The 17,404-nt window shown below is 35.4% G+C and overlaps 1 protein-coding gene across 8 annotated transcripts in view; it reads right to left on the minus strand.

The window, feature by feature from the left end:
- phldb2b (pleckstrin homology-like domain, family B, member 2b) overlaps positions 1-13,866 on the minus strand; it is a 66,103-nt gene extending 52,237 nt beyond the window's left edge. For all 8 annotated transcript variants that reach the window (XM_073830473.1, XM_073830480.1, XM_073830475.1 and 5 more), the window contains exon 1: positions 13,594-13,866. In XM_073830473.1, the coding sequence (XP_073686574.1) occupies positions 13,594-13,617 (24 nt within the window). In that variant the 5' untranslated portion in view covers positions 13,618-13,866. The remainder of the gene's footprint in view (positions 1-13,593) is intronic.
- Positions 13,867-17,404: the final 3,538 nt, after the last annotated feature.

A 17,404-nucleotide genomic window follows, 5' to 3' on the forward strand; every position in this document is an offset into this window, starting at 1 on the left:
TATCTCAGAATTCAGAATTGCCGATTTATATCTCATAATTGTGACTTTTTTTGTGACTCACAATTCTGACTTTATGACACACAATTGCCAACATATCAGGTTTTTTCCTTTTCAAAATAGGACTTTATTAAATCGCAAATTGCAAGAGAAAAAAAGTCAGAATTGTGAGATATAAACTTGCATTTGCAAGGAAAAGAATCAGAATTGCGAGATACAAACTTGTTTTTATCTTATTGAGTTTTTATCTTACAATTCTGACTTTATTTCTCGTGATTTTAAGTTTACATCCTGCAATTCTGAGAAAAAAAACTGAATTGCAAGCTTATATCTTACAATTCTGACTTCATTTCTTAGAAATGCAAGTTTATATCTCGCAATTCTGATTCTATAACTCGCAATTGCAAGTTTATATTTCACAATTCTGAGAAAAAAGTTAGAATTAGAAGAAAAAGGTCAGAATTGCAAGATATAAACTTGTGTTTTTATCTCGCAATTCTTACTTTATTTCTTGTAATTTTGAGCTTATATCATGCAGTTGTAAGAAAAAAGTCAGAATTCTGAGAAAAAAATATAAATTGTGAGGAAAAAAGATCAGAATTGTGCTATATAAACTCGGATTTGCAAGAAAAAAAATGAGAATTGCAAGATACAAACTCATGTGTTTTTATATCACAATTCTGACCTTATTTCTCGTAATTTTGAGTTTGTATCTCACAATTCTGACTTAATTTCTTAGAATTCTATCATTGCGAGAAAGAAGATTAGAATTGCAAAATATAAACTTGCTTGTTTTTATTTAGCTATTGTGACTTTATCATAATTTTGACTTTATATCATGCAATTCTGAGAAAAAAGTCGGAATTGCGAGTTTGTATCTCACAATTGTGACTTAATTTCTTAGAATGGTGAGTTTATATCTCACAATTCTGACTTTATAACTCGCTATTCCGAGTTTATCACAAGTCTGAAAAAAAAAGTTGCAATAACATTTTTTTAAAATGTTAGGCTTCCATACAATGTAGTACATAAAGACAAGAATGTAATTTTTGGGTTAATTAACCCCTTAAATGACCCTAATGAATTCTAATCCATTGTCCTTCCACCTCATCTGTATGATGTTTCGAAAATTATACTTAAATATTTACTCCAGCATGATGGTTTACATCATATGAAGCCAACATTAGCAAACAATTGCTGTTATCTATCGGTTCTAGTTTGAACGCCACTGAGTGAATCCAGATAAGAAAAAAGCTATTATGTTTAATGGCACTCAAGTAATAAGATAGGTACTGCAAAGACACTCACAAACAGCCCCTGAGGGCCATAAACATCAGAGCGAACATACTCACACTCTCTAATCCAGCAGCCACACGTAACATAGGTTGGAATGTGTGTGAAAACGATCCCAAAGGAGCAAAAAACAGAGTGGGAGGAAAAGGCAGGAATGTTCCATGCCTATTATTACTCACGAGTCACTGGGAGTGTTTGGCATACCATGCCAATGGAGATGTAGTGAGAAATGGACCTTGCTTTGGTCCTGCCATCCTAGAATTGCAGTTACTATATAGAGGGGGGCCCCATGTACATTTCTGCAAACCCCTGCTCACCCATGCATATACATACATGGAGAAAGAGAGGGAGAGGTGCTGCAAAAAGTATTCAGACACTTAAGACATAGTTAAACTGTAACAATTTCATTGCATTAGAAACTAAATATCAAACCAAGTGGTTGCAAGAGCCAAATGCTGCTGAACTGCTTCCAATATGATTTGTAGGGAGGTCAGTTTGACACAATTTTCATCATTTAAATTCCTTTTTGTACCTTAAAAGTGTAGTTGTGCTCTCTTTGAAATAGAAATACTAATGGCATTTTAAGTGTTTCTTATGTGTCCAGACCTGAAAGCAGGAATTGCATGTGCCATTCCCGCTCAGCCTGAGAGGAACATCTGACCATTACCGCCTCACGCTGTTCCCGTTTCCTCAGATACAAAACTGACTTCCTGAATGAGGTCATTGCTGTTTAAACACCCTCATTTCCAATCCACACGCCAGGGTCCAATCAGAGCGAACCAAAACCATGCTCCTATACTACTGTTTGTCATGTTCGTAACATGTTAGCAGTTATGCTCATAAGTTTACACACTCTTTGCAGAATCTATAAGTTTTATGATATTTAAAAGTGATCATAAAAATAAATGTTATTAATAGATTTGAATAATTAATAAATTAATAAAATATGATATTAATAGATGTAATAATAATAATAATAATAAATATGATATAAAATGATATTTAATTTAGGTTTTTATTTTAGATATTTTATTTGGGCCTGCTTAGGTACACTATTGTTGAAAATGTTGGGATTGGTAAGATTTTATTTTATTTTTTATGTTTTTAAAAGAACCCTCTAATGCTCACCAAGGCTGAAATTATTTAATTAAAAGTAGGTATAATAATAATACAATTTAAAATAATTAAAAACAATTTAATAAAACACAGTTTAAAATAGTTTACCAATTTAGCAATTGAAAAAAAAAATCTATTTTAATATATTTTAAAATGTAATTTATTCCTGTGATGGCAAAGGTGAATTTTCAGTATAATTACTTGTCACATGATCCTTCAGAAACCATTCTATTATGATTTCTGAAGGATATCAAAAAACATTTATTATTAATAATATTATTGTGGAAATACTTTTTTCCCAGGATTTATTGACAAATCAAAAGTAAAAAAAAAAAAAAAGCATTTATTTGAAATTGAATCTTATGTAACATTATAAATACACATATGTGTTATTTTTGTCAATTTAATGCAGCCTTGCTGAATAAAAGTAATAATTTCTTTAAAAAAAAAAATATATATATATATACTGACCACAACATTTTGAACGGTAGTGTATATAGACATGATTATTTATACTGCTGGATATCATTGGATTTAAAGTGAACAGAAATTAAACAGTACTCCATGTTTCCATCACTAAATAAAAAAATAAAAAAGTAATTGTGACGACTTATCTCAGAATTTTGACCTTTTTTTTCTCAGAATTGTTTGATACAAAGTATTGGGAGAAATAAACTTGCAATTGCGAGTTATAAAGTCAGAACTGCAAGAGATAAACTCGCAATTATAAATTTTTCCCTCAGAATTATGTGATATAAACACGTAACTGCGAGTTATAATGTCAGAATTGAGAGTTTATAATTCTGACTTTATAACAAGCAATTGTGAGTTAAGTCAAGAATTGTAAACTATAAACTCTCAATTCTGAGAATATATCAGTTTTTAGCCTCAAAATTGTACTTTATAACTCATTGCGAGTTTATATTTCATAACTGAGAAAAAAACAAGAATTGCAAAATACATACTCGCATTTGCGAGGAAGTCAGAATTGCAAGTTTATATCTTAATTCTAACTTTATTTCTCACAGTTGTGAGGTAATATCATGCAATTCTGAGAAAAAAAGTCAGAATTGTGACTATATCTCGCAATTCTGACTTTGTAACTCACAACTGAAAATGTATTTCTCACATGAGATAAAAAGTCCAAATTACATTTATTTTCTTTTTTTTTATTCAGTGGCAGGAACAGGCTCCCATAGCATTCACCATTTGAAACTGCGTTTAATTTACTGTAGGGGTCAACTTTAAGTTCTTTAAGTCCTTTAGGATATTTAAGACCCTAAGTTCACGTCTGGCCACATCCCAAGAGGGCACTTGACAATAACATGACCTACTTTACAGCTCAACAACAACTGCACATGAACCATAAACCCCTTCCTCAACTTTCTCTGCCCTCTTTCCTGACAGGTAGACAGGCGTGTTCCTGCAGGAATGTCCCAGTGTTTAGCTTTCGAGAGCTACTTAGGTATGTCACCCCAGGATGAAAATACCAGCTACATTCCTCTCTAGCACCTCTCCATCTTGGGATTATAGATGTGGGCAACTGTGGAGCGATAAGGGCAGGTTTGCTGTTTACACACTAGCTGATCTTTGTTAGATGACCCTGACTATGGCTTAAGTCATCAAGACCTCTTGATTCAGGTTAGAAGCTGCAATGTTCAGGCATGTTCAGACATTTACAGCAAACAAAGAAGCCAGACTGCAGAGGGTTATTTACATGCAGGAAAGAAATCAAATGGGGGAAGGAAGAAGGGGGAGAGTGTTAATTTGAAAACAACATTGATTTTATGAGCCACTGAGGCAGGATGAAAGATAAGATTGTGGAGACAGAAGTTTTACAAGAACATTGAGACATTGGATCTATGATGAAGAAACAGAAGAAGAAGGCAAGGCCAAATTTTGACACAAAGGCCTTTTTGAGTCCTTGTGCGTTACGCAAGACAAGATGTGGGAGGACATTCTTGATGACTCCATCGACTCGGCTGTAACGCACATGGGATGATCAAAGAAGGATCACACATTTCAAAGTCTCACCCAGAGCTGCAGGACGGGTGGTGACAGCCACACACAAGTTTAGCGTTTCGGCGGACGGCTGGGAGATTTAAAAAGGGAAACGGTCTGTCAACCTCCCCCTGTTTTCATTCCTTTCCCTCATCAGACCTAACAAGAACGCTGGCAGAAACACGCTCGCTTTCCAGGTCATTTCCAACTGCGTTTGGCGTAGGCTGATCTTGGTTGTGATGGTTGGGTTCATCTTTCTGCCCTACATATGGGCTGTGTTCAGAATGGAGTACTAGCTTTCTAGTTACAGTATAATTTGCTGCCACTCTTAAAAGTCATATATTGGCATCTATGGTTCCATGAAGAACCTTCAGCATCCAACAACATACATTACAAGACAGTAAATTTCAGAGTAAAGAGAGTTGACTGATAGCATGATGGCAAAGGATTTGCAGATCTTGAGCACCACTGACAAACATCAAATCTTGTAAAATGTGTGATAAGTACTACCACTCCATAGTATACAAATGTATCCTAATTCATGAACAAATGTTTTTTTTTATGGAGTGAAAAACACAACCATTATAGTCTGATCACAAATCTTCAGGACTCGGTATGATGATTCATACAATTCAGCTTAATTGAGCAATTACTGAATCAACATCTGACTCACTGAACTGCAAGTTAGAATTATTTTCTTTGATGTCTATGTCAAAATTAAGCTTTCAGATTTGTAACAAACTTGAAAGAGAATAAATTAAGGGATATTCGTATATTTACATTCTGAAAACAGCCTTAGATACTAGAAATGTCATGAATGCAGGCTTTGTGTTGGTTTTAGTGTCATGTTAAAGAGATGAGACATGTTTGCCTTGTATTAGGCGTCATCATCTTTTGAGTAAAGGTCACACACAGTATCAGCATAGAAAACCCATCTGATCTCTCAAAGGTGGCGAAGCAGCGCTGCCTATTTAGTCCAGTCTGTCACATGTAACAATGATCTCATTGTGCCTGGACCTCAGCTTAATATGGGATTCCCTTCATGGCATGCAGCTCATTTACGAAGGGTTGAAGCAGCCCCCTTGCTTCCCCTGGACACACTCAATGATGCGAGATCTTTTAGGTAGACAAACCCCTCTCTGTTCTGAGTTTCCTCCCCTCCTAGTCTTTCACTATCAGGCTGCTGAAAATCATTATGTGGCATGAGGAGGGTGATATAAATGCTGTTATGTTTAAAAATAACAATAGTTAACTATAAAGACTATAATTGCAACAGCAATTTGGAACAGTTTGCTGTAGGGCAAACATGACTTGCAGATATTTTGTTTTTCAATTAAAGATGTGAGAAACTGAATGAATAATTGGCCTAATGCAAGATTTTTAAAATTGTCTGAAAAAACATATTAAGACATTTTAAATCATTAGCCCCAAATTCCAAAGTTAACAAATGAAAGAGTGTGGAATGTTGTTACAGCTGCATCTGACTGCAGGAATAAGAACCATAAGGAAATCCACATTAGGCTGCAAAACCTTATGTAATATTATTCTAACAGTATTGCTGTAAAGCACAGATTTTCTTTACCATAATATGTAGAGATTTTTACATGTAAAGCCTATTTGAAAAGTTCTACACTGTATAAGTTAATGCGTTTCAGACAAAAGGTTGACTTTACATTAACACCCACTAGCCTAAAAGCACTTGTTTATTGTTAATGGCACATAATATAATTATATACATTATATAAAGCTACACTACCAAAAGTCAAATGTTTTTGAATTTTTTTAAATAAGTCTTCTCTCCTCCTCACCAAGCCTGCATTTATTTGATCCAAAGTACAGCAAAAACTTTAAAACTGAAATATTTTTACTATGTAAAATAACTGTTTTCTATTAGAATATATTTTAAAATGTAATTTATTCCTGTGATTTCAAAGCTGAATTTTTAGAATCATTACTCCATTCACATGATTCTTCAGAAATCTTTATAATATTCTAATTTTGCTGTTAAAACATTTATTATTATTATTTTGAAAACGTTTTTTAGGTTTTTTTGATGAATAGAAAGTTTAGAAGAACAGCATTTATCTAAATATTTTGTAACATTATACATGTCTTTATCATCACTTTTGACCAATTTAAAGCATCCTTGCTAAATAAAAGTATTAATTTCTATGATTTCTTTGAGCTTTAAAATAGTATAATGTATAATGTTACAAAAGCTTTTTATTTCAGATAAATGCTGATCTGTGGATCTTTCTTTTCATCAAAGAATCCTGAAAAGGGTACTCCATTGTTTTAAATATTGATTTTATCGAAAAAAAAATTAACAGAAAAATAAGCATATTAGAATGATTTTTGAAGGATCATGTGACACTGAAGACAAGAGTAATGATGCTGAGAATTTATGGGGTTATTTTTGTGTTTTTATTATTCAAACAAACATACTGTGTTTGAGAGTAAAACTAATTATTTTGTAATTAAAAAATAAAAGTTTGCAAAAAAGGTCTTCTTAAATCTCAAAAATAAAGAAATTGATAATTATTTGCAGTGCGTGTACATTTTTTACAATCTTTAATTTTCTTTGTGCACTTTAAACACCACAAATGTTGCTCTCTTTTCTGCTGTCTTTTTTTGCTGGTCTAAAATTTTTGTTTGCGAGTTGAAAAGTTTTGCTTGTGCCCACTGAGTATCTCAGTAGGCGGTCTCTACCTACCAGGATGAAAGGCCTTTTTCTATTGGTCACGCTTGATTGAAGTGACCACGCCCACTACGTTTCCCCGCCACTGCCGCCGCCAGTCTGACTGAGGAGCGAGAAACTAAACTAAAATATAGGTCATGTTAGTAGAGTTTTGATAGATGATCATTGTAATCAAGGTAAAGACCACAATGACCACCAGCAGGAGTCAGTAGCGGTATCAACATTAAGTGAAATGTCATCTGACGCACGGAAGGTGCGGCAGCAGTGACACTTTCAGCAGTGACCGTGACAGGGTCCATCGGCACAACTGGCACTGAGCAGTGGCATGTGCCAGTGGCTTCAGTGCGTCAGATGCCATGTCATTTAATGTTAATAGTGCCTCTTGAGTCGTAACATAAAGTAACGCACGCCGTAAAAGTGTCCGTTCCCAGCAAGCAAAAGCCGTCATTTCATCGTCTCAGTTAACTAGACCTGATATAGTCCGGCTATTTGTAACCCCCTTCTAGCCCAAATAACCTTGAATTTGAATACATGTAATTTTTTTTGGCAAAATAACCTGTGAGATGTATGATATTCTATCATGTAAGCAAAGTCAACAGCATTTACAAGGGGTTTGGTTTCATTTCTTTGACATGTTCAATGCATAGCCTGTGCATAGCCTCAGTTTAGCTCGTAGTCAGACCAGCTATTTGTAGCCCACTTATAGTCCAATCTAATTCACTGTAGTTTTTGGCCAGGCAGCGCATAAAGTGGTTGATATACCATCATGTTCGTAGTGTCAACAACAATATCTACAAAGATATTGTCATTTCATAACATGGGCTATATGTAGCCACGACTTAGCTCTGATTTTAACGGGCTACCTGTAGTCTGCTTTTAGCCCACCCGGCGAAATCGAGGCAATCTGTGGACTAATTTTAGCAGTTTGGCTATAGCCAAAATAAATCTTAAAATCTGCGCAGATTTTGCTCATCTCAAACGAGCCTATTGAAACGATTGGCTATGAGCTACGCACAGGCGCATTTGATAGACATTCGTAGCGCCAAATAAACGGCTCTGGGCATTCGTAAACCACGCATCAAATACGAGAAAATAGGCTTGTTTGAGATGAGCAAAATCTGCGCAGAATTGATCACCGGTGATCAACGCAAGATGCATGCCGGTTAGAAAAGTGTCCGAGTTACGTCCGATTTGCTCTGACATCGTGCTGACGTGTGCCAAAAAACTCTCGCGATGGCGAGGCGGCCTTGTCGGATTGAGCAGTTGGGCGCAGTAGCTCTCCACCGACTGCACTGACCAAAAGCACCTTGGGAAACGACTGGCTGACGACACAGCTTAAAGCTCATTGGTTCAAACAACTGTGATGTTGCGTTCTTTTCTAAAATGTTTTATTTTTTTTTATCTAATATCATGTGGTTATGTGTTTAAATTCTGCATGAATATTCCCAAACACTATGACAGTGTGATCTTTGTGTGATTTGTGATTGTTGTCATATTACTATAAAAATATAAAATACATGTTTGTATTAAAGTAAAAATGGATGATAAATACGCCTTTCGTATGGAAATTAAAAAGCAAGCGCTTTGAGTGTTTTGTTCATCATATTTATTTTCATATAAAAGCAATATAACTTAAATTATATCATGTTTATCAGCAACACAGCACGTGATTGTGAATAACGCGATATCCGCCTTTGATCTCGTAGGTATCTGTTCCGCTTCCGGAGCTCAGAACTGTCCGTCTTGACTGCGCTTATTTCACTCCTCCCCTCACTGCAGCCGCCTACTCTCGCCTACATTTCAGGCGAGGCTAGGCGCATCTCAAACGAGCCCAATAGGTCAAAGGCGGATATCGCGTTATTCACACTCACCTGCTGTGTTGCTGATAAACATGACATAATTTCAGCTCTGTTGCTTTTATATGAAAATAAATATAAGACACTCAAAGTGCTTGCTATTTAATTCCATACGCAATGTGTATTTATTTATCATCCATTTTTTACTTTAATACTAACCTGTATTTTAGATTTTTATAGTAATATGACAACAATCTGATATCACACACAGAGATCGCACTATCATAGTGTTTGGAAATATTCATGCAGAATTTAAACACATAACCACATGATATTAGATTAAAAAATAAAACATTTTAGAAAAGAACGCAACAACACAGTTGTCTGAAACAATCAGCTTTAAGCTGTGTTATCAGCCAGTCGTTTCCCATCGTGCTTTTGGTCAGTGCAGTCGGTGGAGAGCTACTGCGCCCGACTGCTCAATCCGACACAGCCGCCTCGCCATCGCGAGAGTTTTTTTGGCACACGTCAGCACGATGTCAGAGCAAGTCGGACGTAACTCGGACACTTTTCTAACCGGCATTCATCTTGCGTTGATCACCGGTGATCGATTCTGCGCAGATTTTGTTCATCTCAAACGAGCCTAACATGTGGTTCCCAGACCACGAATCATGACGTTGTCATGACGTGGTTTGGCGTTAGCCAGGCTACTGTTGGAGAGCAACGGGCGAACAACAAACGATAAAGGATAGTGGTCATGTAAGTATCTGTGTTTTCACTTTCACATGTGTTCATGGTTTATAGTATTTATCATGTGTAGGAACGGTGACATTTTAGTGAAGGGAGCAGATCGTAGTTATTACTGATCCGTGACTAGGCCTCACGGTTTGGCATGCATGTGATCAGAGGATTAACTGCAAAATTTAATAGATAATAGAGTGAAAGTATATCATTTGTATGTGTTTACAAACTCAAGCGCAAGAAGAGGCAAAAGTGAACACACTCAGAAGACTTGGACAAACTAAAGAAGAGTTTCAACATCTGATAGAGCGCCTGAAAATAAGGAAATCTGGGAAGCAATGGTAAAAAAACAACCCTCTCCATAACAACATTTCCTTACTAATGCTCTCATCTTTGACAAAGTCAATCATTTATTTTAACTGTTATATTGAATTTATGTCTGAGCTAATTGAATAGAATATCTTTGTCATTGAACAAGCACAATAAGATTTAGTTTGAAACTTCCAAATTGATACAAAATCTTAAAAAATACAAATGATTGAAGATTTATTTCTTTTAAATATTTATGAGTTAATAAAAAAAATCACTTTTATATTTTTATTTTATTGTTAAAAATCCATATTTTTGTCATAATATTTATATTTAAGTGTATTGAATTTATAATATTTTATTCTGCATTAAAAAATCATTAAAAAAATTATTAATAAAAACTGTATATTTAATTTGGATGGATTGCCATTTTGTTGTCTATTATGTATATATGTAGGCATTTATTAGCTGTCTATTTGATGACTAGTCTATTTTTGTGTTTTGTTTAGACGTCTATTAAATTTTCACTGACAGCCCAAATTCAGTCTTGTTTTAGCCTAGACCCATATTCACTGTCTATTAGACGTATACATGTAGTCGTTCAATAGTGGTCTAACTGATGTCTAGTCTATTCTTGGGCTATGGTTAGACGTCTATTAAATTTTCACTGACAGCCCAAATTCAGTCTTGTTTTAGCCTAGACCCATATTCACTGTCTATTAGACGTATACATGTAGTCGTTCAATAGTGGTCTAACTGATGTCTAGTCTATTCTTGGGCTATGGTTAGACGTCTATTAAATTTTCACTGACAGCCCAAATTCAGTCTTGTTTTGGCCTAGACCCATATTCACTGTCTATTAGACGTATACATGTAGTCGTTCAATAGTGGTCTAACTGATGTCTAGTCTATTCTTGGGCTATGGTTAGACGTCTATTAAATTTTCACTGACAGCCCAAATTCAGTCTTGTTTTAGCCTAGACCCATATTCACTGTCTATTAGACGTATACATGTAGTCGTTCAATAGTGGTCTAACTGATGTCTAGTCTATTCTTGGGCTATGGTTAGACGTCTATTAAATTTTCACTGACAGCCCAAATTCAGTCTTGTTTTGGCCTAGACCCATATTCACTGTCTATTAGACGTATACATGTAGTCGTTCAATAGTGGTCTAACTGATGTCTAGTCTATTCTTGGGCTATGGTTAGACGTCTATTAAATTTTCACTGACAGCCCAAATTCAGTCTTGTTTTAGCCTAGACCCATATTCACTGTCTATTAGACGTATACATGTAGTCGTTCAATAGTGGTCTAACTGATGTCTAGTCTATGCTTGGGCTTTGATTAGACGTCTATTAAATTTTCACTGACAGCCCACTAATTGAAAGTGACCAATAGAAAAAGGCTTTTTATCCTGGTAGAAAGAGACCGCCCACTGAGATACAGCTTTACTCGCAAGCAAAACTTTTCAACTTGCAAACAAAAATTTTAGACCCGCAAAAAAAGACAGCAGAAAAGAGAGCAACATTTGTGCTTTCGCAATGTTTGAAGTGCACAATAAAAAAAAAGATTGTAAAAAAATTTACACGCACTGCAAATAATTTTGTTATCAATTTCTTTATTTTTGAGATTTGAGAAGACTTTTTTTGCAAACTTTTATTTTTTTAATTACAAAATAATTAGTTTTACTCTTAAACAGTATGGATTTTTTAATAATAAAGACACAAAAGATTGGGTTGTTTTGACCCAGCGGGTGGGTTAAATGTTTAACCCAACCTTCTGGGTAGTTTAACACAACTATTGCTTAACAAAATAATATTTCTTGCCTTAAATAACCCCCAAAATTAAATAAATAAATAAATAATAAACCTTTTTTTAATTGCTTATTAAAAATGTTCACCTTTTGATTATTGCTGATGCCTCTAGTAATTATTTGTCTGATTTTTCATTTACAACCTTGGGTTTATTTTAAGCCAGCCATATAGCAAAAAACAATAGTTGAGTTAAATAAAATTACCCAGAAGGTTGGGTTATACATTTAACTTGTACTTCACTATAAGACAATTTAGCCTTTTCTAATTGTCCAATAAGACACTAGAGCAGTTTTGTTTTAAAACCCAACTTTTGCTGCGTTACGCCTGTCATTTAGACTACTCCGGCGTTTTTGACCCTCGTAAAACAGAGACTATTGAAAACCCTCCAGACCCCGTTTTAGTTCGAAAACTTTGGGGATGCATTTTAGTGTAAATGGATTAAAAATGGAGACTTTTGAATAGTTCTTCCATGGCATCACTGTGAAAACCCCCCTTTTGAAACCAACATTGTATGTTTGGTCCACAGTAAATCACCTGACTCTGAGGTGTTTTTAAATGCAAACAAACCTCATGTTTTTTCTTGCCACAGGGGTTATACTGATTGCCAGAGCCATCACTCAGTACAAGTGATTACTATCTTTGAAACATCTGCACCATCAACAACCTGTCCGCCAATGAGAGCTGTGTGAGTCAGCTAGATCACAGGTTAACACACCTGAGCCCAATTGTGTGTTGAATGACAGGTCCGCTGTTTTCACAACCATAGCATCTAGCATCACTCTGTGTCTGTCCACATGTTTGTTTCTTTTCATCCCCTCACATTGACTCATGAAATAATTGCTGCTCTTATGCAAGCAATATAACTAGTGTGCTCTGAGTATCGTAGACTGTTTTTACAACCATAACATCTGGTTTGAGGGTTTCCTAATGCTGTTGTTTATGCACAGATGGGTCATTTAAGTTAAGTAAAACAAAAACAACCAAAAAAATGCAACTATAAATCTCAAATCGTTTGTTTGGTTCAGTTTGATTATTCTTTGCTCAATCAGGCACCCCATGGCATTATTTTCTTACTTATTTTCTTTCAGGTTGTTTTAAAAGTGCCCTACTTCTTTGTCTCTGGTGTTTGATGTTTACTGTATGATGCCTATCTCAAGGTTCAGAGTCATGATTCAGTGCCCATGTCGAATTCAACAGACAAAACACATCTAACCCATGCCATGACTTGTGCCAAGAGTCGATCGTAGATTAGGTTGAATAGAGACTGCGCCAAAATAAACATTATCAATCATATTTATCAGGATTTAACTTACAAAACATTAGACATAAGCAAACAGGAGTGATTCTGCAATTAGGGACACTTGATTTCAGGTCATTTGGTATTTACATGAATGATTTGTTTAGTTTCTCTTTTATAAAGAAGGTTTTTACATTGTAATGGAAGAGGAATTTTAGGTGTCTTAACCAAACTAATAATTATTTGTGATATCCAATTGAGAAATCTAATACTAAGTTTTATAGCTAGTGTTAGTAAGTCCGGCTTGAAAAAAAAAACGTCATTATTACCATCACACTTCACTATATGAAATATTAAAAACCCACACTATCCCATATGTACCATGTGTATACATATATTAACAAGGATAAATCATAGACTGAGAAATATTGATCTTTTAATCTTTCAAGTAAATATCCCTAAGCAAACAGTCACAAATATAGACAAACACCATGCGCTTTTTTCGAATAACTAATTTTAGAAAGGGCATCTTTCTATTAAATAAAGCTTTATTTTAAGGATTAGCTATTTGTGAAAAACATAAGTCTCACCATTGCCGATACAATGTCTGTCATCTTGAATGGCAGCTCCAAATATATATTGAAGTTATACTGAAGGTGCGCAGCGCTCTTCCCCAAATATCCTGTGCTCTTCCAAATACAGAAAGAAAAGATAGTCTATTCAGTATTTCTCTTTCTTTGTAAACTCCACCTCGCCACCGTGCGGTATTGATAAAACTGAAACCAAACCCTCTGTTACAAATAATTATTTTCCAATGAACTTAAGCAAGTCTTGTGGCTCTTTGATGACTTCAAGGCGCTGTCCTGTCGCTCTTGGCCAGCGGCGACTCCGCTGTGCTCTGGAATGCGCAACAGCTGGAACTAGACCGTGCGCTGATGTGCGCATGCGCGCTGAAGACCGCGGCGCGTGCACTTCAGCCAGCACTGACAGTTCAGTGGTTCTTGGGATATGGGACAAAACATTAACCAGCCTTTCGTTTTTTAAAGTAACAGGTCGAAATTAACCGGAGATTCATATAATGTTACTTATATAATCTTAACACAAATGTAGGCTACATTTTAATCTTAACTACTTATTTTATCAAAATTTGTTAACTTCCAGAATAAAAAATCATTTATTCACCCCATGTCATTCAAGATGTTCCTGTCTTTATTCTGTCGCACAGAAACTACGTTTTCTGAGGAAAATATTCCAGTTTTTTTTTTTTCTCGAAATAGTGAATTTAAACGGCATAACGGTCCAGTGCAGCAATGATTCTATACGATCCCAACCGTGGAATAATAGTCTTATTTAGCGAAACGATCTGTCATTTTTTTTATTAAAAAAAAATATATATATATATATTATATAGCCTACTTTTAACCACAAACTCTTTATTTCTTTCTTCTAGTCTCTTCACTGCAGTGTCATTCCTCATCTTCCTTCGAGTTCGAGGGCAATGTAAGTATATTATTGTTTTGTATTCTGTATGTGCGTTATGTAAAATGCAATACTATATATCAAATATCAAAGAGATATCTATCTTTTTCTTCCCGTAAGAGTGGGCGCGACCATTTGTACATTTTATGGGTCTGGCTTTTGGTCTCATCTGCATCCAGCAGCTATTTTTAGTACAAATAACTTGTTTTGCTGCTTAATATTGCACATTGGTGTGACTTACCATGTTATTTTAATGTATTATCTTAATTGTAAACACTGGTTTAGGCTTACCGTTTACAGTTTACTTCACGTCGTTATTCTTCTCTTTACTTCCTTACATTGTGTTTTTACGACGACTTGTCAATCGGCTAACTTATATTGACGACACTGAACGTCAACAGTGTTGCTGAACTGAAGAAACTTGCATATTTTGCTGATTATTGCTGCTAAAAATGATCAATTATTGTAATGTCTTAGTTGTAATAATCATTTAGACCAGGAAAAACATTTGGTGTACTATAGACTGCCAAAAGTTATAACAAATCAAGGAGAAGAGGGCAAAAAACTGCTGAGGAACAAAAGGCGTTTGTGGTTGGCCAAACTGAACCAGGATTTCCAGGGCAAGAATCTTGACAACATTTGTGTTTGTTCTTATCATTTCTGGTCAGGTAGGTGAAATATTAGGCTAATAGGAAATATCTACTACTCGTACGTATCTTTACCACCTATTAACTTTAGTTTGTCAAAATATTGTGCCCTTTCCTGCTCACTAAGTCCTTCTCTATATGATTAAGCAGCTTCCACACATTTTCTCTGTGGTTTAGACAGCATAAATTAGCAGAACAACATATTCAGTAGTACATAAACCATGCAATTCATGCTGTTGTTTACATCCGAGAATCGCCAGTATGACCGCGCATCCGGGTAACTGACCAAATCTTGACGTAAATGCAAAGCTTCTATCAATAGGGAAGTCTCACCCATAGGTGGATTTCTGCATTGAAGAAAAAAGTGGCTAACCAATGATAAAATCCCAGTTTTCTCCTCTCTAAATGATCTAAAAGTTAAGCAGTCAACTGAAAATATACACTGAGTTTAATTAACATACACAGTCTACAATGTGTGTCATAAATTTTTACCCACCGCCGTTAACACCCTACATCCAGTTTGTGATTAGAGGTCATGTGTGGCTGAAATCTTTTGGTAAACAGGATGCTCCAGCACACCCTCATCCAGCTATCCTTATCTCCGAAACGAGACGAATGCCTTATACTATATAAAAAAAATCCGTAAAGAAACCAATTCTGTTATTTGCTTGGTGCCACCTGCTGTTTGCATGTGCACTTGTCTAAAATGCCCTCAAAAATGCGTCATTACTTTTTATAGTTCCCAAATGAGCTGGATGGAAAGCTGGATGACCTTTGGTCAGTTCACAAATGGCCAGTGTTGCCCACACAGCCTTCCTTCACCCTGAAGACCAGCAGAACCCTCAAACAAAGAAGCAGAAGCTACAAGCGTTAAGCAAGTTAGAGAAAACACTGGAGGAAGGCCACTGTACCCACAAGGCCACATCGGCGTGTAATTACACTGCAGTTAGTGTCCTTTTATAAAAGTTACTGCACTGCTACCGACATGAAAAAAACAACAATCCCTGACATTCTTTCAGGACCTGGAATGAAATAAAGAGTGGGAGTGAACAAAAGGAGAGGCGAGAGTGTGAAAGAAAGGATGGAGAGAAGGAATTTTGTTTGTTAAGGTCTTAAAAAGACCGCTGCTGCACACTTTCAGGGAAAGAACAAAGAATATCATAGTTTCAAAATGCAGCTGGCCAGGTCGCTATGCCTTGAGCTTCTCAAAAATTTGGCAAGGTGCTGTATAAAAGAGTCTAAAACCACTAAAATTATGTTTTTTGGAAGTGATGGATCATAGGCCTCACTGATCTGAGCTTATGCCCCTTTTGAGTTTATCTTTTGACCGGTATGTCTTCTGGTTTAAAATGTGGCATTTCTTATTTGAAATTAGCTACCAATGTCCAAACCAAAAAAAAAAAAAAACGTTTTCTTTGCGATAACGGTGGTGAACAAAATCTGATTTTAAAGCCAAACGAAAAGAGCAGCTGTGCTGATTAGATCTGTCTCTTTTTTCTTTCTCTCTTCCTAAATACCTTCATGCTTTGAGTACATAATTGTTTCTTCATTGGATTGAAATGCTCTGTGTGGACTCGTTCACATGCTCCTGATCATTATCTGATGGCTTTCCCATCCCACAGACCACAGAAAACACTCTGGAATGTGGACATGGTCACAGAGAATTGCAGGTGTGGAAGATGATCATGCACTCTGAAGGGCCCTTGATGTGCAGCTATCACATTGTTTCGGGTAAGAACATTTTTGAAATACTGAAGAACAATAAAATAAACTTTCAGCATTTCATTAAAAAGGTTTAGGTATACATTTATCAAAGCTTTTTATTTGTGTGTCATACAGTGTAGTTACTGTTAACTAAAATTATTACAAATATATTTTTTAGTAATTTAAATAAAACTGCACTGCCATTCAAAAGTTTGTGATCAGTAAGATTGGTATTGTTTTTAAATTTTTCTGCTTATCAAGGCTGTGATAAATACAGAAAAAAACTGTAATATTGTGAAATATTATTGCAATTTGAAATGGTGAATTTCTATTTTAATATACTTTAAAATAGAATTTATTCTTGTGATACAAAGCTGAATTTTCAGCATCATTACTCCAGTTGTCAGTGTCATATGATCCTTTAGAATATGCTGATTTATTATCAATGTTGGAAACAGTTGTGCTGCTTGTATTTATGGGGAATCTGTAATACTTTTTTCAGGATTCTTTGATGAATAAAACATAAAAAAAGAACAGCATTTATTTAAAATAGAAATCTTTTGTAACAATA

This window comes from Garra rufa, chromosome 24, assembly GCF_049309525.1.
Source record: "Garra rufa chromosome 24, GarRuf1.0, whole genome shotgun sequence".
Classification (NCBI taxonomy): Eukaryota; Metazoa; Chordata; class Actinopteri; order Cypriniformes; family Cyprinidae; genus Garra; species Garra rufa.